Genomic DNA, 27461 nt, shown 5'->3' with positions numbered 1-27461 from the left:
AGCGATATCAAAGTAACATATAAAGATTGTCAGGAAGGCTGTTAAAATGTAATCATTTAAAACTCGCATTCAGGTTAAATTGAGTTTCGTGAAAACAAGGTATGTTTATATTGGCCAAGACATTAAGCAACATGTGTTTGCGAGCAAAAAGCATCAATTAAGCAATGTGCTCGCAAGAAAAGGGATTAATGTCAAACATCTGGTTTTCCTTTGTTCCTATATCAATTTCACATATCAGCTTAATTCCTTAGTGTTTCCTTTTTCTTTCTCACCCACAGTAACCTTTCCTTGCCCCTTGCTCCTGGCATCTGATAAATCAAATTACAACTGGTTATTTCAGAATAATTTTTTTTAAATGCCTTGAATAATTTGCAGGGGACCCACTAGTGGAAAACACCAGCCAGTTGTAGTTGCAGTCCATGCATAATGTCTTTAAATAGAATTTGGACAAGCATTGTTCAGGTGTAAACCCAGGGGAACAGCCTAGAGTCATTAAGAAAAACGGATAAAACTTTCCAATTTCTTTGAAAATTAAGAATTATAGCAGATCGCGGTGAAGATCACGGAGCTTATCTTCACCTCATTGTTATTTCTAGTATGACTATTAGTAATAATAGCATTCACTGGATGGTTTCACGCTTAATTTGTGTAGTTATTTCAGTAATAGTTTTGTACAAGTTTTGTGGATCACACTATTGACTTTCAGTATGCCGTTTCTTTGGCTTAGAAATACTATAGCATTAAGCCTTGCAAGATTCCTCCACAACAATTGAGGTTCTGGAAAGTAAAACCATACTTTGCTCGACATTTTTGCTGATAAATAGCATATTACTACTATTCTATCTATTACCAATATATTGAAGTATTAGGAGGCAACAAAGTTATTTGGGGAAATGTTAGAAATGCTCTTTTCCCCTCAGCCTGGGCAGAGGCGTGTCCATATATGATTACCAGCAGCAGGTGGTCTGAGCCCCAGCAGGGGAAGAAAAGTCATAATAAACAAACTGTAGATTACAAGCTGTGTGTAAACTTGCATGCTGTACTATTGAATACTAAGAATCACACATACTAAATGGACTTGAGACACAATTCTACTTTTTTTGTTGCAAGATGTTACAATAATATTTGTGTGTTCAAACTGAGACAAATATATATAAATGTATGATATTTCATCATTCAGGTCTGTAACAAACAGCCAAAAGCAACCAAAAACAATCAAGAATTACCTTAACTGACCAAGTCAGCCATAAATTCCATTAAAAATTCATTCATAGTGATTTAAAACAAGACTACAGGCAGAGTGACCCGGCAACAAAGAGCAGCTGAAGGTTGCTGTGGTGAATGGCCTGGAGAGCGTCACCAAGGAAGAAATAAAGTATCGGCAGATCTTTATCAGCTGTTACTGACTACGAGGGTGGTTTCACAAAATGTTTCTCTTTGCCTAATGTTTCTTTGTTCAATTTTCTTTTAAAACCTGTAAACCTCAGGGACTGTGTGTTAAAAAGTATATCTCTCTCGCATGCGTCTTCTTATATTGATATATACTGAGACTTTTTCTTTAAAACTATTGCTCAAGTTTAATATAGAGTACGCTGTCAATATAGTTAAAGGTTTCTCTGAATCTGTTGATCTTGTGTTGTGCAGTACGTGGCTCTGTGGTTGACAGTTATAAAATGAGGAGATTACTTCTTTGTGCACATGGTTTGAAAAGCATTTTTCAATGAATGCAAAATGCAAAAATGTATTTCTGATGTTACTGAGTTTTGTAGGTTTGTCTGTCTTCTTGTTGACAAGACCATGCATAAACTTCCAAATTGATTTCTTGGTGAAGAAGTAGAGTATGGGCAAAGAAAAAAATGCTAAAACTAGTGCAGATGGGGATCGCTTTCTTTGAAGTTTTGAGATGGGGCATAGACATTTGTTTTGGCAGGGCACTGGCCCATGTAATTTGTGTGTATGTGTAGTTGAAAGCAAGGTTACCCTGAAACCTAGTGAAATGTAATCAAATTTGGTGCATGCGGTATATGAGCAACAGAAGGACCCATTAAATTTTGATACAAATTTAATTTCTTAAATTTAGAGTATAGAGTATAAGCCTTTGTGGAGGACACTGCTTTTTGATTGTGCTTCAAGATTTCTTTAGCGTTCAGCTAGTCTAAACAATTTCTGGAACATAGACACAGATGTCAAAACCTTCAAAAGCATTTCAGTTTTAAACTGTAGATGTGTTGCTCCATCCAAACATAACATTAGACCATGCTACCCTTTGATGTATACTTCCGGACAGACTAATAGATAAACTGCTGGAAATTGGACTTCCTTCCACCACCTGCCGCTGGATCAGAGACTTCCTCTCAGACCGTGTACAGAGAGTTAGAGTGGGGCCTCATCTTTCCTCAGCCCTCAGCCTCAACACCGGCTCTCCACAAGGCTGTGTACTGAGTCCCCTACTGTACACTCTGTACACACATGACTGTGTTAGTTCCCACCCAGACAACACAGTCATCAAGTTTGCAGATGATACCACTGTGGTGGGGCTCATCTCAGGGGGAGATGAGACTGCATACAGAGCTGAAGTTCAGAGGCTGTCAGATTGGTGTGCAGACAACAACCTGGACCTCAATACCACCAAAACAAAAGAACTGGTAGTTGACTTCAGAAGGAGGAAGTCCGAGCTGCAGCCTGTCAGCATCAACGGGGAGTGCGTGGAAAGGGTCTCCAGTTTCAAGTTTCTGGGTGTGCACATAGACACAGACCTCAAATGGAGCTCTAACACCTCTGCGGTCTTAAAGAAGGCCCAACAGCGTCTCCACTTTCTGAGAATCCTCAGAAAAATGGACCTGAAGAAGGAGCTGCTGACCGTCTTCTACCGCTGCTCCATTGAAAGTGTGCTGACATATTGCATCGGTGTGTGGTTCTCCAGCTGCACCACAGCACACAGAAAGGCACTCCAGAGGGTCATCAACATGGCCCAAAAAATCATTGGACATCCTCTTCCCTCCCTGAAGGACCTGTACAGCACTCGCTGTCTCAAGAGGGCACGCAGCATCCTACGGGACTGCACACACCCAGGACACCGGGTGTTTAAGCTGCTGCCGTCTGGCAGGAGGTTCAGGCTGCTGAGGTCCCGAACAAATAGACTCAAGGACAGCTTTTACAACAGGGCAATAGCCCTGATCAATGTAAATAGCTGACCTGACTGGATACCTCCCTGGACTTTTTAGGGGGAGGTAACAATGTTTAAAACGATAACAATAATATTTATATTTATAACAAGGTGCAATAATAATTAATGTGCAATAATAACAGTGTGCAATACACATACACTTATTCTTCTTTTTTATACTAAGTTAATATACTGTGTTGTGTTGTTTGTTACGTTGTGATGTGTCATATCGTGTCGTGTTGTGTTATATGTAGTGCCGACGTAGGACAGTTTTTCCAATTTCATTGTACTACTGTACTATGTATGACTGTGCAATGACAATAAAGAGTTATCTTATCTTATCTTATCTTATAACTTCTAACTCTCAAAAAATAAGGCCTGTTCTCCTGATAGGATCCATCAACAAAAGTGCGTTATGCAAGTTCTGCCCAAAGGGTCAGAAGATTTTGCAATTTGATAACAATTCATCAACTCTCTGCTGCATTTGGAATACAATGGCTTAGATTTGATAGTTAACTTATAAAAGAAAGAACTCAAAGACTCAAATTTTGAATCGCATTCTGATAGAAGCCAATAGCACATAAATAGAAGAAGAAAATTAAAGAATTTGTATTTTAAGATAGATTCATAGTGATTTAATAGATAGATGCTAAAGATGAAGTTGCTAACTAACAACCTTACTAAATATTTATATATGTATCCCAAAAACATGAAATTGGGATACGACAAAGCTGTCCACTAAGACACAGTGACATATCCAGTGATAGACATCAATTTCAATATAAATCTAGCCAGACATACAGATGGATATGCCGGGAGTACAACCAAAGTCTTTCACCAGATTCAGAGAAACAGGCCAGGCCAGGAAAGCAGATGCTGCAGCCCAGAAGCTAAACTACACATCCATCTATAATTCTTGCCAATAGCTGGCAGGGATGAGACAGGCAAAGTACCACTCAGAATTTAGGGAGTTAATACCACAGAAATCATCATTTTTTAAAAATGCAATGCTGAATTTTAAAAATAGAAAACAAAATTCTTGAAAGATTAAACGAATGCATAGATAAAATGACAGTTCTCTTTTATTATTAGAATGAGGTAGTAAAGTAAGTAAGATGTACTCATCAAATAACTACAGCCTTTACTTAAAATAGTCTAAAAATACTAAAAATAAAGTAAAATTACTACCCAAATTTCACATAATTGTGTGAACACACTATACAAAATAACAGATTAAGTAACAAAATACCGCAGCAAGTGGTATTTTGCGAGCACTATTGATGAAGTCTAAAACCTCCCACTCTCTTGAATTCAGGGTCTGTAATCTGTCTACCAGTGCACACAAGACAATGGAAGGAAGAAATTGTTTAGAGATCGTCCAAAGGTTGAAATACTATACCTTTCAGCAGAGCACTGTGATTCATTACAGTACACTGAAAATAGGATTTTCACAAGTATCAAAGCTTATTAAAGATATCATGCAACCTCCACCGAATGCATAGCAGTAGAGTAAAATGATAAAAACATATGCAGGAGGTGGGATAAGTACTTTTTTTGAGAGAGGGGGGGGGGGGGGGGGGGGTTGGGTCTAATTTCCAGGTAAATAAATGCCACTAACCTTTTTAGTCTTGACAGTCGATTGGCAGCAGTCTCCTCCATCGTAGTTACAGAAGGCTCTGTTGTTTACTGAGTCACAGTAGTTGTCTCCCATGAATGGCTATATCAAAGAGAAAGAGCCAAGCAATTAGGCACAGACACTGAGCTAAGAACATCCTGCCTTGTTAATTGCTGCCACAACTCTCAGAGTCTTTTGCTGTTTTCTCTTGAGCATTTTGGGGCTTTTAGAAGCCTCTGGATAAATTTGCTGATAAATCTGATACATTACATTTTCCTCATTCTTCAATCTGACTCTTTAAGCCCTTAGTCGCCCAGACCCGTAAATCAAACTGAGGACACCATAAACTATTCACTGCACAAAATGCTCCAGTAATTTGATTTATTGGGTTGGCCCCACCCTCTCAGCTTGGGTTACCAATCAGGTTATCCAATTGGCCAAAATGAGTGGATGATATCATTCTTCCATGAAGTAAGGTGGAATTCCTTCAGATGTTGCATTCACTTGTGAATGCCCCATTAATGGAGGGAAAAACATAGCATAATGACACAGTCATGTGTGTAAATTATTTCAGGAGGCATTACACCAGATTATAGCTAGTTAATAGCTCTTCAATGGACCTTATATATAAGTCTGATAAGAGACTCTTTCCAGTTCTGTGAAACTCTAACCATACCACATGATTTAGTAGCATATATATGGGCAGCACGGTGGCACGGTGGTTAGCACTGTTGCCGCACAGCAAGAAGGTCCTGAGTTCAATTCCACCATCAGGCCGGGGTCTTTCTGTGTGGAGTTTGCATGTTCTCCCCGTGTTTGCGTGGGTTCTCTCCGGGTACTCCGGCTTCCTCCCACCGTCCAAAGACATGCAGCTTGTGGGGATAGGTTAATTGATTAATCCAAATTGCCACTAGGTGTGAATGTGCGAGTGAATGTGAGTGTGAATGGTTGTCTGTCCCTATGTGTTAGCCCTGCGACAGACTGGCGACCTGTCCAGGGTGTACCCCGCCTTTCGCCCTATGACAGCTGGGATAGGCTCCAGCGCCCCCCGCGACCCTGAAAAGGATAAGCGGAAGCGAATGGATGGATGGATATATCCACCTTTATCACCTTTACCATTATTACTTGAAATAATAATTTCAAGTAATATGATAATATGATAATATGATTTTATCAGACTTTTTTAGACTTGGAGGAAATGTGGCCCACTCTTCTTTACAGAACTATGTTAGTTAATCAACATTTGCAGATATAATCAACACCTTGATTATTTACTTTTTTCAGCCATTCTGTGGTAGATTTGCTACTATTCTTGGGATCATTGTCCTGTTGAATGACCCAGTCTTGGGAAAGGTTTTGGTGTTTCACAGGCCTCACATTTGATTCTAGAATCCTTTGCTATGGAGAGAAGTTTACGGTCAACTTAGTGACTGTCCAGGTCCTGTGTCTATAAAACAAGCCCAAATCACCACCCCTAAGCTGTTCCATATTTGCCCAGGAACCCTTCCAAACAAGCCACACTTGTTCAGGCTTTTTTCTAATTCTACTGTTATGAATTTTAACATTCTGACCTTGGGATGAATCTGCTCGGATGTCCAGTTATAAGTAGATTGCAGCATTGTGTTAGCACACATCTGAAAGTTCCAGTCTCACTTGTTGATGAGCAATTAATCAAGTGCATTTGATCAGCAGCACCTGATTGCTACGTACCCTCTTAATTCTTAATAAGCATTCAGGGTGGACTAAGTACAGAAGGTAGTACCGAAAGCTTTACACACCATATATCCTGTGTTTGAGTCAAGAAAGTAGGTATGAAAATTAAATTTTTGTATGCCTTACCTCACATCCTTTGATGCAGTGGAGGAATTCTGGGTGTGGATACCATTTCAGCCCCATTGTACAGATAATACTCTGTAAGATAAATCAACATTTGTGGGTTGAAACAAAGAAACACTGACGCTTGAAAAGTTGCTCTGTACAATTTATTTCCTGCCAGGAGTTTGTCCTTTTTTCCCAGATTTCAGGCCACATAATCCCTAACCGTACTAAACTCAATGGGCACATTTAAGCTGTGCACGGACACACCCCTAAGACAGGGAAACATAGACGTTATCAAAAGAGCTCATGTGCTACTCATAGAAGCTTTTTTGTGAAGCCTCCTTTGCTTTACACTGAAACCGAGTAAATTGATTTTTAAAAGACATAACTTAAAAAAAAATGTTTTTTATAACTTAGTCATACCCCCAGGAGGATAAGGAACTGGAAGCATGAGAAAGACAGAAGCACAGAGGTAAGAGGACCAGGTTATCTAATATCTTTGCAGAATGTGTGGAATCCCATTCTGTTCTCCTGCTGTGTTTCTCTTCGAAATGCAGCAGAACACATTTGTGCTCAGGGCAGGTGGACAGCAATGTGTACACTGAATGTACAGCTATATGTGCTAATGCACCCTTCTAAGCATACACTGTACAAGAATATAAGGGTGTAAAGGGTGTAAATAGTTACATGACGATGAAAGGGCATTTTTAATTTCACGACTGTGACCTCATAAAGTCTGTGTCCCATGTTGGGAATTTGTACGTGAACAGGCAAACAGATGCTTTGCTTATAGGATATGTAAATCGAGCTTATATAGTACTGGCCATGACCAAAAGCACCATTTGCAGCAAAACCCCGCTGACCTCAGCTGGTCCATTTTTCAGATCCATTGTGCCCCAATATCTCACAAAGTTGACATTCTTTTCTTTTGTTGCTGCAAACTAAGGTATTTTTCATTACAGTCGTGTCAGCAAATCAATGCAAAAAGAAAGATACAGGCTTCAAGGTGGAGAGAATCAACAACATAGCATCTGAGGGCAACAGAGCTGTGAGAGTGATGCTTCTACTACTGTGATATAGTACTGCATAGCTGAGTCCAGACATGCCTGCTGTGTGTGTGTATGCCTGTGCGTCTACAGGGAAGGGCTCTAATGGTCAGTATATACGGTGGAATACTGAGAACATTATTTTATATTTCAGGTGAAACTTTTTGCAAATGCTGTACTTTTTCTTTCTTTCCTTCTTGTGCTCTACAGTGATGATGTCATCTAGAAACTCTCCCCTTCTCTCTCATTCTCTCTCTCTTTCCTCTCACTGCAATGTCGTAAATCATGATAATCCATGATTGTAGCCTGGCCTCACCCCTCACTACGTATGGGATCCTCACCCTCTGAAGCCTCCCCAGGGGACTGATACCACATAAAAATAGATCCCTATCTCAGCACCACCACAGAAGAGGTCATGTCATATAGAAAATGACTAATTCTGCAGTAAGCCCGACAGGGTAATTTTGCTGATAAAGGGGGAGGAGGGTGCTGAGGGCACAGAGTAGTCATAGATAGAGAGACAGGGAAAAGAAAGAGGGAAGGTGGAGATAAAGAAGGAGGAGAGAATTCTAAGTGGGTCACACTAAGAACCAAAATACAACTAGTTTAAAGGCAATAAATCAACATCACTTACTAAGGTGGGCAACGCTGATTTCCAGCTCAGCAAAGTAGAACTAGAAAGTGGGGACATTAATTCTCTTGTAGATGGTGCATGAAGAATTCCACCCTCTAGGGATAGTTTGCCAATTCCTACTTACAGCATTCCTGGTGTTATTACAACTGTTAGCCTTCACCATGACTATTATTATTTTTCACTTCCCACTACTGCAGTATCCTTCTGTTCTGTTTTGTTAATACCCTTTTTATCTTGTATTTCTGTGTTTTTGCATCCTTATCTCTTGGGTGGTCATTCAGTTTTATTTTTCATCTTTTTTTTGATACTAGAATTAACTGAGTAGGAACAAGGTTCACCATTAATGTCAGTAATAGCACTATGACAATTATGTGATCGCAAATCTAACATGCTACCATTGGGAACATCTTGCCACATGAGTGGCAGACCATTTTTATAGGGTGGCCAGACTAGGACCATTAGTCATTAGGAGGAATATAAACTGATTTCTTATCATTTATGATCACCCCTGGCCACTCCTGTGCCATAAGGCAAATTTCTGTTAGCCCTTTTAGATGCTACGGTAGTTGCTTATGACTGCGTGTATATGTTCGGGATGAGACTGTGTGCTCGCATTAATTATGATATATCAACACAGGATGAGCTGGCAGAAGGAGGGACAAAACAAAACATTACACTTGCTTAGACTTGTGGTCATTACCTTGAAAGCTTTACCTCTTCTAACCGCTTATCCTCAACACACTTTCCTACTCTTTAACAGTCATCCTACCAACATCACTTCTCTGACTTCTCTTACACTATCAGATGGACCCAACAGCATAACCTCAGGTTTGAAATGACCCCTGAGCACAAATCATATCAATTACACAAATCCATAAAAGCAGATCATTTCGTGTCCACATGGCCTAACCCACCCTTTTGGTCAGGCGCGACTTCTCTAGTTTCAAAACTCGATGCTATTTAGTAAGACCTGTCTCTTGTTCTACAGCTAAAAGGGCATTAAGCTGACAAAAGTACTTAAGGCAGATTCAACATTTGTGGCATTGATACATTTTGAGAGTAAAATTAGAATTTAGACAACACACACAGTCCAGCTGTACCTCTACACAGCTGCTGACCTCAACCATAATCTTCATGAATATCTCAAATGACACCATGGTTGTGTCGGAGAGCCCCAAAAGAGACAAAATGTACGGTCCTGTGCTATGTGACCTTCTCCACCACAGCCTCCTACCTCTGTGTTTTGCTATCTGCCAAAAAAAGAACACTTTATTATTTAAGTACCTGTAAGGTATATCTAAATTAGGCCAATTACCAGTGAGCTTCAGTGTTCTTTAACAGTGATTAACCTGAATGAATAAGGTTGGTCACAGTGGCAGTGAGGGTGAAAACAAGTGCCTCACAACAATTCTTCAGCAAGACAAATACACTGGAATTTAGAAAAAAATCTTTACACCTTGGGAATAAAGTTCTTGTACCTCATTATCTCTCCACTATATCTACTACTATATCATCTTGAAGACTGAAAGGAAAGTGGGCAGCAGGAGGTTTTCATACTTGTTGTCAAGAATAAATTTTAAAAGGTTGCTATGCCTCTAATCCAAATATTTGTATGGCATTGGGTTGGCATTTTGCATTGCAAGCGATGGAGTCAGGATCAAGGAACTATATGTGAAATTCCAAGGAGAAGAGCTGTGCTTCACAGAACTTCGTGAAGTGCGTCTCTCAGAGCTGTGAGGCGCACACAAACACATGCAAACTTACCTTCAACTTAGGTGGATTTCTCCAGTGCTCCTTCATTACTTTTCCTACGGTCATATTGTGAGGGAGGATCACAACATCGTTGTTCCCCTCTCTACATGTCAGCTCACACTCCTCACCTGTGTTTGTTTGTGTGACAAAGTGACAGAGAGAATTACACTAATGAAAGATCAACACCACGAATGCCGAGATTTATTTTCCTCGTCATTGCCAAACCATTGTGAGACTATGTCACAATGGTTTGGCAATGTGTGAAAGATGAACCTAGTATAAAAAAAGCATTAAGTAACAGTAGATTTGTGCATACAGACCTATGCCGTGTCCTCGTTTGCATGAGTATTGCAGGCTATAATGGAGGTTTTGAGGTAAAGAACACTGGCCTTGGCTGTGTGGGCACAGGCGGAACGACCCTGTCCAATTTCCATCTTTTCGACAGCGGATCTCATTGGACCCTTTGCCCTGAAAATAACACATATATTGACAGACAAATAATTATACACATACAGACATACACACAGGTGCACAAACACTACTAGGCCAAGGACACTGAGATGCCATGCCACTGTACAGGGAAATACAATCCAATTTTTAGTAGGCATCCAACCCACAACGTCGAAGAGGCAGAACAGATTAAAAGGTGTATACATTTCAAAAGTCTGTGGCAGCAGGGCTGTTCTGGAAATCAATAGCAATCTAATTAGCATGGCGTCAAATTGAGTAGGGCTAAGGGAGACAGGGAGAAAAGCAGGCAGGGCAGAGAAAGACGTATCAGAAAAAAACAGCCAGGATAAAGGCTGTATCTTATTTTTCAGTCATTAATTCGTTAATTTAGTACATTATCATTGGTCATTAGTAATTATGTATGATATTACACAAGAGTATATTAATAACAATTTGTCTGTAGTGATTTCCAAACAAACAACATTACCAGTAATCCTGGAGAATCAGCCTGGTAGTACAAATTGTTTTAAATGCACTATATTTATCTGTGATTATATTATTTATTACTAAGTTATGCTGAACAAACAAAACAAAAAAGAACTGTGAGGGTGCAAAGAAGAGAAAAAAAAGAGAAGACAAGGACACTGGCAAAGCAAGAATAGACAGAGAGGAAAGAGATGGACAGACCTGCTTGCAAGTAGGGTGCAGCAGCCTCACCGTATGGGCAGAGCGTCCTGTGCCGGCGATAGCAGTATTACCAGCAGGGTCAGAGCAGTTTAGGGTGCAGGTACTGTCAAAACGAAACCCATTGGTACAGTTATAGGAGCCATGGAAGATCGGAGGTGGAGGATCACAAGTCACGGGCTCGCAAGATCCCTCGAGCCAGGTGCCGTCTTCTGTGCACTGGCGTTTGAATGCACGCCTAAAAGGAAAAGAGAGATGATTAATTGAATCACGTGCAGACCCTAATTTCATGTGGGAACAAAGTTTCAAAGTAGCAAAAAATGAAAAAAAAAATTTCAGTTTATTTCTTTACCGCTTGGGTTTATTGGTAACATGGTAGCCTGGCCTGCACTTGTACTTGCAGAGTGTGCCAACTTTTAAGTCTGACTGCTGGCAACGTTTTGTCTGCAGCACAGCATTGGGTACAAGAGGAGGGGCTGGGCAACGAAGCTCACATAGAGCCTCTGGGAAGGACCATAGACCATCCTCGAGGCAGGTAAGCGTGTTGTTTGTACCTAGAGAAACGAAAAAGGAAAGGATAAATGGAAAAGCATACAGGTCAGTGAATCAGTAAAACTAGGTCAGATCAGATGCAGTCAGCTTCAAAACTATGAGTTGTAGTGCAAAGCCAAATTTGAGGTTGTTTGAAAAAAGGTGGTCTTAGTTTAAGGGTCTTTTCTGTGTTCCTTGGCAATCAGTGGGAAGAAACCTCTAAAATTATTAGCAAGAACATCCCCTCTTGCCCCTGTGGGCGCTCTATCCTGCAAGCTCGGGTGCTCTACCAGAGTCCTGGGAGCTTGAGGGTCCTGCACAGTATCTCTGCTGTTTCTAGGACTGCGCATCTCGAATATTGTTTTTGGGATCTGCTGGAGCCACTTGCCTAGCTTGGGGGCCACAGCACCAAGTGCTCCGATTACCACTGGGACCACTGTTACCTCCCCACTCCATATCTTCTTGAGTTCTTTTCCCTTGAAACTTCTCCAGCTTCTCATGTTCCTTCTTCCTTATAGTTCTGTTACTTGGTTACTTGTTACTTTCTTCATCATTCATCTATCTCTACCGCTGTCTTCCTCTGCTCGTCCACCACTACTATGTCCGTGTGATTATCTATCACCAGTTTGTCTGTCTGTCTAGACCCCAGCCTCTGTGGATCTTGTGCTCAGAACTTGTTCCTGTGCTGCCATGATTAGTGCCTCTGCGCTATCTTTCAGTCCAGCTTTGTCCAGCCACTGGTAGGACTTCTGGATGTCACCATGCAGGGCTCTTTTGCTAGCTCTGGCCATCATCCTTGGTTGTGGCCATCTTCCTATGTACTCATGGATGTTTGTTGTCACATCCTGGACAGTGATTCTGACACTCCCCAAATCTTCCTTACATTTAGTGTTACGTCTTGGGGTGCTGGATTTGGGGTGAAACCCTCCATGCATGATGAGGAGCTTCCTTGTCTTGATGTCAGTGGCCTCTATCTCCTCCTTTGGTCAGCTTATTATCCCAGCAGAGAACCTGATAACCTGCAGGGTGTAGCTGTTGATAAAACGGATCTTGTTCTTCCAGTTCAACTGACTTCTCAGGATTTGCCTGACCTTTTGCAGGTATTTGGTGGTTGCAGTTTCCATTTCTCATTTGTGGTTGTCATTTGCCTGTGGAATTCCCAGGTACTTGTAGCCGTCCTTAATGTCTGCAATGTTCCCTTCTGGTAGTGCAATTCCCTCAGTTCTGACTACTTTTCCTCTCTTTGTTAACATCCGACTACATTTATCTAGTCCAAATGACATTCCAATGATGTTGCTGTAGATCCTGGTGGTGTGGATCAGTGAACAATGTCTCATTCAGTCCTAGCGTACAGCTTGATGTCATCCATGTAGAGGAGGTGGCTGATGATTGCTCCATTCCATAGTCAGTATCTGTAGCCAGTCTTGTCAATGACCATTGGGGACAAAGGATCTCCTTGGTAGATGCTGCACTTGATGCTATTGGCTTGAAGTTGGCCAAATCCACATTTAGTTCATGATAAAGGCTCTTAGGTTCCTTTTGATTCTGTATAGATCTAGGCATTCGGGATCCATGTGTGGGGCATCTGGTTGGACCACCCTTGACCTTCAGAACTGCTTTAATTCTTCATGGGATAGATTCAACAAAGTGCCAGAAAAATTCTTCAGAGATTCTTCTCATTGTCATCTTCTAGAAACCAGTTTGAGATCATTTTGTGATACGGTGCTAATTTTCAAAAGGCAATGTCAAATACTGGAAGCAGCTGACAGAAGATGATTACACCGTCATGATAAAGGGATGGAGATTATCAACAACAATACTCAGGTAGGCTTTGGTTGGTACTAAGGCTCCCAAAGTGTGACAAGAAAATAGCCTCACACCATTACACAACTGATACAAGACAGGATGGATCCATGCTTTTATCTGGTTTACACCAGATTCTGAACCTACCATCTGAGTATCACATCAGAAATCCTGACTCATTAGAGCAGGGAATGTTTCTTCAGTGTTTTATTGTCTAATTTTGTTCAGCCCATGTGAATCATAGCCTCAGTTTCCCGTTCTTAGCTGACAGAAGTGACACTTGGTGCAGTCTTCTGCTGCTGTAGCCCATTTGCTTCATGGTTACTGTTGCTTTTCTATCAGCTAAAACCAGCCAAGCCATTCTTTTTTGTTTCTGACCTCTGGCACCATTGCTTTTGTGCCAGGAGAACAGCTGCTATCTGGATATTTTCTCTTTTTTGGTCCATTCTCTGCAAACCATGTTCAAAGTCACTGATTAGATAATAGCATTAGCAAACACAACAAGTGTAACTAATAAAGTGACCAGCGGGTGTATATATTTATTGGAAAAGATCTCTGAAGGGTACCCTGTAAATATGAATCTGAACATGGATATGTCAGTGCTCCGCTAGGCAACTCACCCATTAGCTGGGCAGGTTCTCGACACTGAAATGTGCTCTTTTTGCCATAGGTAGTGCCCTCTGGAAAGTTGAAAATGGCAGGATGAACATGATACTTGTCTGGTAAACCACAGTCCACAGGCTCGCATGATACCTGTTTGTTCCACTTCCCATTTGCACAAGTTATTGTTACTGAAGTCTCTGACTGGAAAACAAGACATGATATAACACAAAGTAAATAACAAATAAAGAAATATAAGTTTTACAACATAGTCTACATAGATATATAATAATATTCATTGATGCAAGCTTTAATTTGCATATTGATGCGACAGACTGATGTAGTGCACTTGTCCTATAAATGTTTACCTCACAAAAAAATGACTACAGCAATTCTGCAATCATTTCAACAAGTTCCTAATCAGCGTGTAACCTAACAAAGCCTGATCGGGCTTAGCTTACTGTATGTCAGTAAGCCTCACAGGCCACTCAGCAGCTCAAGTAACTGCTGATAGCATTTGTAAGGTCAAGTCATGTACTTCAGACAACTGATATCCAGCAACTGCACAATCAGCCCTAACCCTAAACAGATTGACTTCAGTGGAAGTGTGACAGCTGAGAAACACACACAGACACACGCACGCACATAAAGTCTTCTACAAATAGAAGGCAAACCCCTGTGGGTTTAGTCTACATCCATTATTCATCCTCTTTCTGAATTTATGTGTAGTCACAAAACATAAGAAAGTCGTTATTATATTTAGGTAAGAGATAAACAATATGCTGGAAATAGTACAAAATCAAAGGGGGAAAAAAGTAGAAAGGTTACTTCATATTTACTGAGTTTGTAATTTCATAAACAAATAGGAACAAGTGGCTTTCCGTTGCTCCCTTCTGAAAATCAAGGCAGCCTCTCCAACTTTTGAAAGACTACAGAGGGTATCCTGTGTGCCTGGGCCTTTACATGTTGTTGGAATGTGGTAGGAAACCGGAGAACCAAGAGGAAATCCACACATGGGGAGAACATGCAAAATCCACAAGAAACAGACTCAAACAAGAGCAAACCCAGCAGTGGCAGCATAGCTCCACTATTTCATACAGAGGCATGCTTAAATCGCCAGCAAGATAAAGGTTCCAGTATAAGGGATTATCATTAAGGTAAATTACTTCTCAATTGCCAGACGTTTTGCATTTATTGTGTGTGTGTGTGTGTGTGTGTGTGTGTGTGTGTGTGTGTGTGTGTGTGTGTGTGTGTGTGTGTGTGTGTGGACACACTCTACACATGGCTATGTGAAACCATTCTGTTCAAGGGAAGAATATTGTCTAGAGAATATAGCATTAGAAAACAATATTTTCTTGAACTCCTGAGAACTGACAGGGCAATCAGAATAGTTCAAAATCCTTTCTAACTGTTTTTTTTTAACTAGAAAAGTTTCCTCGTGTTAGGTTTATTCTCTATCAAAAATAGGTCTCATTGCTCCAGTTATTTGGCTTGTAGTGTGAGGTTTTCAGAGATGAGACGAAATTTATCTGAATGGGTTAACCCTCAATTTTTTTTATCCTCTTCCATTAAGTAGAACCATGTAATCCAACAGGAATGTTTAAATCGATAGTCGTGCCAAGAAAGCTCACAACAAAGCTGTTAGAGCTCAATCTTTTTGACTTTTTATTCTCAGAACCAGAAGAGAAACCTGTGTGGGTAACCCATCAATTACACTGGTTGACTTTAATTACACACATCTTTTTAAAGCGAGGCCAAACTTCAACACAAACTGGACTCAGCTGGCAATACAAATGTATTGTTTCATAATCTTCTCTCTGTTTCCGTGTATATCTGTCTTTCATCTCAATCCCGTTACATGATACTGCGTAACAGTATCGGGTTCCCTCAAAATAAATAAGCTCCTTTCATATTTGGATGTCCAACAAGGTAACATATGCATTGCATGTGAGCGCCTTCTGGAAAACAACTGGGTGAAGAGTTGAATGAGTCAGTTGAGATGTGAAGCTGTGGAGAAGCAATGTGGACCATAGAAGCAACATTGAAACATCTCTTTTAAAATATGTGAAAATCTTAAGTACACTTGCAAAATTGTGCATGTGTGGGATAAGGTACGAGCTAATATGCACTTCACAAGTGTGGTCAATACTACACCCTACACATACAAATACACATAAACACACACGTTTACCTAGATGTGTTTGTGCTTTGGTGAGGGAGGTGATAGAGAACCCATCTATCACTAAAACAGCGTTTCAAAAATGCTGTGCAAAGATGGGGAAAAATCTGACAGAGGGATGACCATCTCAGGATGACTCCATCTATCAGGTCTTTTTATTTATTTTTTTCTGTAAAGTGGCCAGAGAGAGTTGAGTAAAACACACATAAGGGCCCACTTAGAGTCTGGTATGAAAAGGCCTCAGAGCAAGATGAAGATATTCCATAAATGTGATGTTTTTGGTCAAAGCGGTGGAAACTTCCTGTTATGACAGGGGCACTGGTGAAAGAGTGATTGATAAAGTAGAGAGAGATTCTTGAAAAGGGTTTCACCCCAGGTGGATATGACATGGGGCGAAGGGGGTCCTAAACCTCCCAGCATAACAATGACCTAAAGCACAGACCTGTTGCTTCAGAACAACGAGTCAAATACTTTCCTCTTAATTCTTTTGATCTTTTATAAGTGTGAGGAGCATTTGTAAATAGATTAATAATAAAAATCTACAAGACAGCTAGGTGTGCAAAAAGGGAAGAGCACTTTCTAAAGTGAGTATATATGTAGGTTTGTGTGTGCTACTATGTGTGTAAATGTGTAGGAATTTTCCTTCCTTTAAAAAATTTACAGCTGCCTGTTTCTCTTCCAGTAGCGATTTTAATAACCCTTGGCTATGCTTCCTAATTCAAGCCAGACAGACCTACAGACAAATGAACCAACAGACAACCCCTTCCTCAACTTAGGGATTTGTCTTCTTATAGATGGCAAACAAGCAAATTATAGCATGGTTGAACATTAATTGGAAGATAGATCTGCAATGATAAATAGTAGAATTACTAAGAATTAAGTATAATTTATGTGTCAGTCCTCGCGGAAAACCTCTTATAAAACATTTTTTTGTGAAAATCCTGTTCTAAGAATCAAAGGTTGTATTTGTGAAATATTCATACTGGCAATATCAGCGAATGGTTGCCCAAATGATTCTGGATAACGGTGTGGTCACAACAGCAGCGTGCTACTGAGAATGTATTACCAGCGCTTTGACTCGAAGCACATTTCGTTTATTACATTTAAGACACGATGTGCCCAGTCTTTCTTTTGAATGTGAATTGCTTTATTTTACCAATTATATCCAGCAGTTGTACAGTTTAGGTTACAGCTGTGTTGCCGTTGGAGTCAAAGTTATACTCCTGATTGGACTGTATAACTTGCAATCAAACACCTTCATAAAGTTGCATTCCACTGTTAAAACAAATTAGAGTTATGTCAAAACTGATCATTTGCAGTAATGCTTCAAGTAAATAGTGCATTTTATTTGCTGTGAGACTATTTTGCAAGGTATTGCAAAGCTGCAATAGATTTTGAAATGGATCGAGAAAGTAGTAAAGACGCTTGTGGTTCAATAAGGACAATCTCTATTCACTCATCTGCCTATATTCCTGGGTATTCGGCCCGTTAGACTATTCTTTACATCACTTCCGATTTTTCACAAACTGGTTTCTGTCATCAAATGGCCCAACTATTTCCCTGCCTATCTTCTGTAAGCCAATCAATTTTTGGCAAATGTGAGAAGAGCCTTGGTGTTCTTTTTGGTCTTCAGAGGTTTTGTCCTTGGAACTCTCCCATATATGCCATTTTTGACCCATCATCGATCCACTCTTGGAGTAAGTTTGGGACTGCTCTTGTGCAAATTCACCACTGTTTCAAGTTTTCTCCATTTGTAAATAATGGCTCTCAACATGGCCTCTGAAATGACTTCTTTAGATTGTGCCATGATGTGTTATTCACAGTTAATTCATGATTTAACAATAGGGAAAATTACTTTTTCACTCAGGGCCAGGTAGGTTTGAATTTTCCCTCGACAAAATAAATCATCATTTAAAAACAGCATTTTGTAAGTACTCAGATTGTCTTACTCTAATATTAAAATTTATTTGATGATCTAAAACATTCATATGTGACAAATATGTAAATTAATAAGAAATCAGGAAGGGGGCAAATACTTTTTGAGAGTATTTTACATGTCTCCTGGAATTAAAGCTTTCCGGTTCCAGTTCCACCCAGAACATTTTGAAGTGCTGGGTGGTATAAAATCTTTGTGAAATACCCAGAGCTCAAAAGATGTTTTAATAGATGTTTAATAGGACTGTCTGCAGCCAGAACTTGTGACTTCTATGCTCATGGACAGTTTTGATAACTTTTATCGAAACTTTAGTGTTACCTCAGCAGTGGTAGTGTCCTCAGGGCTGACAACAATCAAAATGGAAATACTAATAAAACAAGAATGTTTATTTTGAGAACTCATGAACTGTATCACCTCTATCTTCATGTTATTGGAATTAAAAAAAAAAAAAACATATCTGAGACTGATTGATCCCAAAGGCTAATTCAAGTAGAATCTTTCTTCAAAGAAAAGTAGAAAAAGGGATATGTCTCTCTTTCATATTCATGTTTTCATATTCAAGTATTTATAGTAAATTTTGCATCTGTTCATAAATGTCTGTTTTCCATCTCACAAATTCACATATTCTCCTTTCTTGGCTACATTCTCATCCGACTTGTAGTGACTGATAATCCAGGAGGGAAAAAATTAATTCAAATTCTCTGTGGAGTCCCACAAAGATCAGACCTTGGCCTACTACTTTTAAAAGATCCAACATACTTTCTATTATGGACAATTTATCTATCCACATCTGGGTCAGAGTCACAGGGCTAAGCAAAAATGCTCAGACTCCCCTCACTTCAATCACCTCCACCAGGCTTTACTCTGAGCCCCTCCCTCTTCACCCTATGGCCAAGACCAAACACAGAAAACTAATTTCCATCCCTTGTATCCTGGATCTCATTCTTTGAGTTACTGTCCCTAGCTTGTGGACAAAGGTGAGGGTTAGAATATAGATTTACCAGCTTCACAGCTTCAAGCTCAGCTCTTATCATCCCAACAAATGCCACATCAATCCGTATGTTAATCTCACACTCCATTGTCCCCTTCCCCTAGGGGCTGCAACTCCTCCCCCAACCCAGAGTGGGTACCCTTTCCTCGCTGTGAACCACGGCCTAAGACTTGAAAGTGCTAATTCTTATCCCTGTCGATTAACACTTGACTGAAAACCAACACAGCATGTGTTAGAGGTCACCACTCAAAGGAACTAGAAGGACCATATCAGTAAAAAAGCAGTCAGCTGGTCCTGAGGCTACCAAACTAGAAACCATCTGCCACAATTTTGCTTTTACTTTATACCACTATAAAATGTGCTCACATCTACAAAACTGAGCACATGCCTTTCATCTGGCTGAATGGATACAAAAGTTATTCATAAATAACAAGTCCTTGTAATATCTTTGAACTGTCAATCATCATTTGTGGCAAACACTCAAAGTGCTACACAAGAAAATATTTGGCATAAAACTCTTCCTACTTCCTCTTCTGTCCTTTCTGCTTCCATAACAGCTTACCGTAATTGTCGGGCTATAAGCCGCTACTTTTTGCACCAGCTTTGAACCCTGCGGCTTTTAGTCAGGTGCGGCTTTTCTATGGATTGTCCATGATTGTTGTCATATCGTAAGAGGATTTGTTTTGTTTGTTCTGCTGTTGTACGGCACTACGTTGCCTGGCGGAAGGATCGGGGTTCAAGAGTGGTATGTTGGTCACGTGTCCGTCCGCCAGGCAACGTAGTGCCGTACGAAGTAGCGCGAAAAACAAACTTCAAAGTAGCGCTACGCGTTCAGCGGGAGGCGTGGATGATGAGCGGCGATAAACTTGCGAAAAGCAAGTTATGCCCAACTCCACCGGTGGATTCTGACAGCGTGGAAAAGTGTGAAAACATCCACGATCACCAACGGATTTCTAAGGGCTGGACTGCTGCATGATGGAGAGGAGGACACCGCCACGGCCCTTCTGAGGGTGTTCGACTCTGACAACGAGGATTTCTTTGGTTTTGAAAGTGACAACGAAGGAGAGAAGCGGAGAGTGGATGACGAAGCCATCCTGAGCCTGTTCGTATCCGACACTGGAGAAGAGGACTTTGGTGGTTTTAGTGGGCAGGAAGAAGAGAAAGATGGTGAATGACTGACTTTTCTTCTTGTTAAAGCTGTGTCACTGCACCTGAGCCTAAAAGGTAGGCTGAATCTATTGTTCTGGTGTGCTGTAGGTTACTGTTATGTACTACATGTGCAAATATGTACCCATAACTTGTTTTTCAAAATATTAATAAAAGGGGTGTGTCTCCAAACAGCCATCTCTTTCCTGACAATTCCCTTTGTGCATATTCTCTTACATATGATGAGTCAACATTGAAACACCTGCGGCCTTTAGTCAGGTGCGGCTAATGTATGTACAAAACAGGATTTTCCCCTGATTTTAGCTTGTGCGGCTAATATTCAGGTGCGCTTTGTAGTCCGGGAAATACGGTACTTACTGCATACTTTTTGCCTCTCCTTTTCTTAAAAGCATAAATTATCACTAAACGAACTGACATTGGTGAATAGACAGATTGTGCATTGTCAATCAAAATATAATGCAATTATAAATCTGCAAAGAAAAATCAACTCCAAGGATTTGTACATAAAATGTGTATGTCAGTAGCTTTTAATGGATTTTTTTACATACACACACATTGTTTCTGTGCATACATGAGTAAACTACTTTGTGGTACTAGAACCAGTCCAGTTAGGACAGCTTGCACACAACATATGGAACAACCAACAGAAGAAGTATCTTTAGCAATATTAAAGTCAGAGTCCAGACCACGCATCAGAAAAGCAATTATGTGTAACCCTTCTTATACCCTTAATCCGCTCTTGCTTCTCTCTCCTTCTTGTTTTAATTCATGTTCCACATACAGCTCCCAAACATACCATACAGTACAGGCGAGTACTGTTTCTTTTTCTCCAGGCTACAATACACATGTGCCATCTCTCTAAGAGAGCATTAATAGATTGTTTTGCAGACAGCTTTACAAAGCCATAGAGAAGGATAAAGCATTTATATGGCCTTTATTGCATCTTGGTCAAAATCCAAAAGGTTTACAATGTGGTGTAAACTACCCAGATCATTTGTTTATGTGTGGTGTGCAAGCATCTGTGTGTGTGTACTGTATCTCCCCACATCTCCATGCAAAGAGATTTCCTTGTACTCCTTGTACTTGACTGTTTGTTTGTTGGTATCTGCATGGAAGCATTTAATATGTGCTGCTTTGTGACAGTGGCAGCAAATCTCTGCCTTTTAACAGAGACTTCAATGTGTGCAGAATGAGCAGGAATGGCGCTAGGGAAAGAGAGGGAGGGAGGGAGCGAGAGAGAGCGAGCAGACACTATGCTATGATGTCATCATCCCAGTGGACCAGAAATACAAAGTGACTGTTTGAGGTGATGGTGCAGCATGCTCAGCAAGAGACTAAACACTTTTATGTCTGTGCTTGTTTAATGCATGTGCGTGTGGCGCGCCCATGTGTCTGTGTGTGCGTGTGGATGTGTCTTTGTATGTCTATGTGTAGTAAACTAGAAAAAGGAGAAGACTGGGGCTCCACTTTTCAGTGCAGCACTCATCTACCTGGAAGATTATGATGTCATTGTCCCTGGAGGGTTACTGTGCCAAGCATGTTTTTTTGTTTTTTGTTTGTTTTTTTGCAGGTGACAAAGTAAATCCATAAACAGAGAAGAGAACAGAAAGAACGTTTGTTTGCACTTTTGTCTTATTGACATTTGTGTATTTGAGTTTACATGAAAGCTTGTTTGAATATGCATAGACGGCTTCATGTGTGCATGCATTTTCCAGTAACTACACAAAAGCTCTGACATTTTTGCACTTGAATGCTTGCGTTGTATGTTTATGCGTTCTTGTTTCTCTGTGTGAAATGAGCTATGTAGCTGCCTATACGTAGTTAAACATGTGTGCAGCAGTGTGTTTGTATGCTCACCTGACTCTTGATGATGTCATCGTCCTGGTGGACTTGCAGGACATATCCAGAGTTGCAGGAGATGGTGCAGCGGTCTCCATTGTAGAAGTGGTGGCCAGGGCTACTGCACTGCTCTGCATTGCGGATCCGGGGTTCCTGGCAGTCAATGGCCTCACACGAATAATGTACACAACTACGAGGCATTGTGTGTGGGGGCAGGGGTGGGAGGGTGTTAAAGAAGAAGAACAGACAACAGAGATGACAAAGCTAAAAAAAATAAAAAATTAAACAAATTTGAAAATACCACTAATACACATTTTTTGTGAATATAATAGCACTGCAAACTCAGAAACGTGGAAGCAGTGCTCCAAAAGAGACAAATTATACATCGAATCCGCCACATCATCCATCAATGACCGCTTAACATACCAAATCAATAAACTACACGGAGAAAAGGCTGCCATATTCTGCAATGCACATGAAAGCGGAGTGTGAATATTAGGGAATTAAGAACAACGGGATAGATGCTGTGCAAGCTACAATGGTGCAGTTTGACCACAGTTCTGTTAGGATCCTGATGGAGAAGGCGTTTAACACTCTTGGAATGCTTGGGTGCCCAAGGCACCTTTTTACAACAGTCTGCATTCTGTAGTATAGGGTTCCCCTATGAAGTGAAGAAAGAAAAGAAGGAAAAGTATTTCACTCTCCTTCTCTGTCATTGTGTATGTGTGCGTGTGTGCGTGTCTGTGAGGGGGTGGGGGACCGAAAAGAGAGAGAAAGTATGTAAGAAAATACAGATCTGGAGAAACATTGTTAAACTCAGTCCTGCAACAATGGAATTTGTATCTTTCTTTTTTCTGTCTTATTTTACCTGCTTTCATTCCACATATTTTTTGCACTGCATGCCTTCTTTCTCAAGATTGTTAATAATCTAAGCCTTCTGTTTACATATACTGTTCCATATGCCCTTCATTTTTTCCCTTATTTTGCTCCCAGTATGTTAACTCATGTTGACAAAAAGCTACGTTGAGCAGGTGAAGAATAATTATAAAGCACAAGAGCAGCGGTCCCTTACGTCTACTCTTTGAGGACAAGCTTGGGAGACCTAGGAGGCTGCTTCATGGACTCTATGACTTTGAACAAAATCTCTTTGTGGTTTTTTGCTAGTCACTCTGGAATTTATGACATAAATTACAATTAACTACCTGGAAAACTAGCCTCCTTTCCTGCAAATGAGAATACATTATACACCACAGGGGAATAGTTTGTATGACAGAAAGGAGAATTCAAGAGAAATGAGGGAACTATACAAAAACTTTTGTGAATATTGTTTCTTTTTCTGTTTTGTTGTTTGCGGGGACAAATAAAAGTCCAAGAGTTCTCACTCTGGTGATGAGTGTAAAAGTTAAGAGAAGAAATGTGTGACAAACTGAAACAAAACCAATATATACACACATATGTATATACATATATACATATATGTGTGTGTGTGTGTGTGTGTGTGTGTGCGTGCATTTTCTTGCAGACAAGCTTGGGACATAAAACTGAGTCATGTTAATAGCTCCTGTAGTTAACAACTCAGGGAAAAAGGGGATGTGGTGTTTTGTGGAGGCATAAGTATTACGGGAAATATGCTGCTCAGCCCAGGAGAATGAGAGAAGGAAAGTGGGCGCAGGAGGCACAAAAAAGGGGAGAATTAAGAAGAAGAAGATGGCAGTTAGAGGGAAAGGAGGGTCATGTGCAAGTAAAGGATGAGAAGACAGAAAAGGATACCAGAAGTAGTGGAGGAGCAGAGATGTAACAAATCAGGGAAAGGGAATCGGGATGTAAAAGAAAATGTAGAAGAGAGACAAGCAGCTTTCAAAGTGGGATATAAACAGTATAATGTAGATGATGAATTGGTATTGATTAAAGAAAAACAGACTTAAGACACAAAAACACAAAGCCTGGATTCTTCATGTCTAAACGGCACTGAGCTGCACTATATTATCATATTCAGCTTGTAGCATGTTCAGAGCTTCTGAAGATAAGTGGGTATTGTCTCTTTGGCTTGCCATCATATAAGCAGTGTTTTCAAGAGCTTCTGGAAATTAGATCAGGTTGAGAGAATATGAAAGAAAGAAAAGTCGGCAAAAAGTCTTGGAGAAAGCAACTATGCCTCTGTGTGCGGCAACAAACAATTTCCTGGCTGATGCAGATGCACAGCAGTTTTAATCTATTTAGGTGCACTTGGATGTCTAACTGGCACACAACAAAAGCCACAAACAGCTCTATCTCTCCACACAGAACTTCAGACCATCCATTCTTTGGGTATTGTGGTGCGTATTAGTGCATTTCTTGTTGAAAGGTTTGTGGAATCATCGTCCCTGTGAACTGTTGCGTGCATGACGGTGGTGTGGAAATTGATCAATTCTGACTGTGTGTGTGGTCTTCTTTAGGTATGTTTATGAGTGGGTACTTGGAGGTAGTGCAGGCTCAAAATTGTTATTTTATAGCCAAATAGGTAATAACTGTTTTGGTGTTTCAGCCAGCAGCTGTTGAAAATGATGTAAGCATCTTTATTGGCTTTTATTATAGTTATTGTTATTATGAAGCTTTCTTTTCAGCTGTTATGAATCTTTATGCATCTCATGGTATAATTTCCAATTTAGAAATGGTGCTCTGTACTTGGCCTCCAATTTGATGCCTGATTGATGGCCAGTTTAAAGTTAGAGTTGAAGAAACCGCAGCTTGCAGCCTCAGTGCCCTATTGAACAATGCAAGAAATTTACAGATGAAAAAACATTTTTGGATTTTGTAAAAAAAAAAGAAAAAAGAAAAAAATAGCTGGAACTTAACACAACAGCAAATTGAACTGTAACGAAAAGTTAGTGTTGAACCCTGGCTGGCAGCTGGTTATAAATTTATAAGTTACGAGGTCCAATGAACTGCCAAGGATATTACACTTGTGAACTCTCATTAACTTGCATAGTTAATGCATTTCAGATTCAAATGTTCACATACAGGTTTTAGTTCTCCTTGTCTTTTATGTTTACATATATATACAGCATGTGCTGAATATATATGTAAACATATCTATACAAAATATATGAAGAGAAGAAAATACTTTGGAGTCTGGAAGGCTTGTTTGATGCAGTACTGAGTAAAGGATCAAGATTTTTTTTTAAAATAAATTTAAGTAGTTGTTCTCCAGGATTTCTGGGGGTCCTTTCAAAGTTTTTCTCTGGACATTAGCTGCCTTTTTCACTCATTTATGACAACAGATGATGAGTGAGTGGCTACAGCCATCTGTAAAGCACGGTGGAGGCTCAGTCATGGTTTGTGGCTGTACTTCAGCCAGTGGGGTTGTGTGTTTTAGAATTACAAATACATAAAGTATGGTCAGAGTTTGATTCTCCATGCAGTACCATTTGCAATACCACCTTAAACACAACATCTTCATTTTTCACCATGACAATGATCTCAAACACACTCCCAATCCAGTAAAAGCATACCTGGATAGAAAAACACAAAGTACAGTACAGAATCTTCTTGAACACAACAAAAGGCAGCCAACATCCAAAGTAAAGCTTTCAATGTCCTTCAAAAAGCCTGGAGCACTCTTCCTGAAGAATGTTTAAAGAAATTCCAAGAGAGCTGTTTGGGGGCAATAACAGTTTGTCTGTATGCATAAATATGTGACTTGACAGCAAATACATATCATAACAAGCTCTGTGACTCAGAAACAAGACTTATTCTTTTGTTTAATAAATTAAAAACTAGTATAAATGCACCCGCATTCCTCCAAAACACATACAAACACTTGACTATAGTGTAAATTATACATGCATGCATGTGTGTGTGTGCGCGTGCGTGTGTGTGATATAACATGTTCATGATGTGATTTCGCATGCTTTCGACTGACGTCTGTGTTAAATATGTTAGCATCTTTTACAGCGCTGTTACGTTTGTATATTTTTAGCCTCACCTCTGTCCTGTGGGGTTGTAGATCTCATTGCTTTGGCAGCCACTTATTGTGATGGGGTCAAAAGACTGGAAGGAACGCAGGGCTACGCCGGAGATGGCCACGAGGTGAGAGGAAAACATCACCAGGATAGCCTTGGTGTGGTAAAAGGCCACTGACAGGTCATGACTCACTGGGATGACCAAAGGGTTTGTGCGACAGCTTAGACGCCACTCACCTGTGGAGAGGATATTGGGGCCGAGAGCAGAAGACAAAACATTGTGCATTGACGTCGAGATAGGGAAGGTAGGGGACAGAAGCAGATGTTAACCAACCTCAAAGATCAAAAAGAAGAGGAGGCCTACAAAGGAGCTGGTGATGAAAAGCTGATACCGTGTTCTAACTGAGACATAGCCAATCAAGTTACAAAACAAAGGGATGAAAGCAACACATGCTTAAGGGGGCGGCGTTCTAAATGACGTATGCTTTCATCATTTCACTTAGACTGATACAGAGGTAAGTAGTAGTTTGAAAACACATTAAGATAATTCTCACCTAGGCTATGGATCCCCTCTTTGGTGTCCACCAGTTGAACAGTAATATTACATTGTGTCTGATCAATGAAGCCAGTCCCATCAGCAGCCAAGTGTATAATTACTGCTGCTGCCACCATGGGATGAGAAAAGTGGGCCTGAATAAAGGGAAAAGCACAAAGTTAAGTAAAATTAGTCACGTGTTTGTGTGTACAACTAGATTTATCCTAATTTGTTTAGTATCTAATACACAGATACTTTCCCAATCCAGGCGTCTAATGCTGATTACTCTCTAAAGCTTTGTCAGTATCAGTACAGCAGTTTGACATTATTACAAAGAACACTCAACCCAAAAGCGCAATTTTCAGGTGTCATCTGAACTATATTTCATGGATATTGGTGTTACCTTGAGCCAGTATGTATAATATCCCCAGGCTGAATCAGCCACTCGACAGGGGAACCATGCGTACTGCGACACTCCATCAGATAGATCAAACACCTTGGATTGACATGTCTGGAGAAATACAAGTGACAAAGAAAGGAGAATGAACAATTTTGTACAAATCCTTTTGTTAAAATGTTCTTCTTTTTTTAAACAAATGAGACCAAATTTCTCACAGAAGGAAAAACTGTCAAGAAAGTTTTTAAAAAGCACACACATATAAGGAGCTGGTCTCCAACCACTTGCAGTCAGTTGCCATGTTTAAAGAAACTTTGGTGTCTCAATATGGCAATGAAAGACAGAGTCAGTCTGCTATCAGTTTGCAGTTGAAAGAC

The 27461-nt window shown here is 40.2% G+C and overlaps 1 protein-coding gene across 3 annotated transcripts in view; it reads right to left on the bottom strand.

The window, feature by feature from the left end:
* pappaa (pregnancy-associated plasma protein A, pappalysin 1a) overlaps nt 1-27461 on the bottom strand; it is a 97327-nt gene that overhangs the window by 8588 nt on the left and 61278 nt on the right. The window contains exons 11-21 of one of the 3 annotated variants that reach the window (XM_085358318.1): nt 27091-27198; nt 26707-26842; nt 26176-26389; nt 22230-22401; nt 14120-14303; nt 11518-11719; nt 11169-11403; nt 10352-10499; nt 10044-10159; nt 6621-6692; nt 4785-4883 (exon numbers count right to left, since the gene is read on the bottom strand). In XM_085358318.1, the coding sequence (XP_085214444.1) occupies nt 4785-4883; nt 6621-6692; nt 10044-10159; nt 10352-10499; nt 11169-11403; nt 11518-11719; nt 14120-14303; nt 22230-22401; nt 26176-26389; nt 26707-26842; nt 27091-27198 (1686 nt within the window). The remainder of the gene's footprint in view (nt 1-4784; nt 4884-6620; nt 6693-10043; nt 10160-10351; nt 10500-11168; nt 11404-11517; nt 11720-14119; nt 14304-22229; nt 22402-26175; nt 26390-26706; nt 26843-27090; nt 27199-27461) is intronic. The other 2 variants (XM_085358319.1, XM_085358321.1) reach the window with 2 other exon arrangements.

This window comes from Diplotaxodon limnothrissa, linkage group LG7 (assembly GCF_057381915.1).
Source record: "Diplotaxodon limnothrissa isolate DT_005_m linkage group LG7, D_limnothrissa_male_GT1.1, whole genome shotgun sequence".
In the NCBI taxonomy this organism is placed as follows: Eukaryota; Metazoa; Chordata; class Actinopteri; order Cichliformes; family Cichlidae; genus Diplotaxodon; species Diplotaxodon limnothrissa.
Note: the sequence above shows the minus strand (reverse complement) of the source record. Positions and strands in the feature narration are given on the sequence as shown.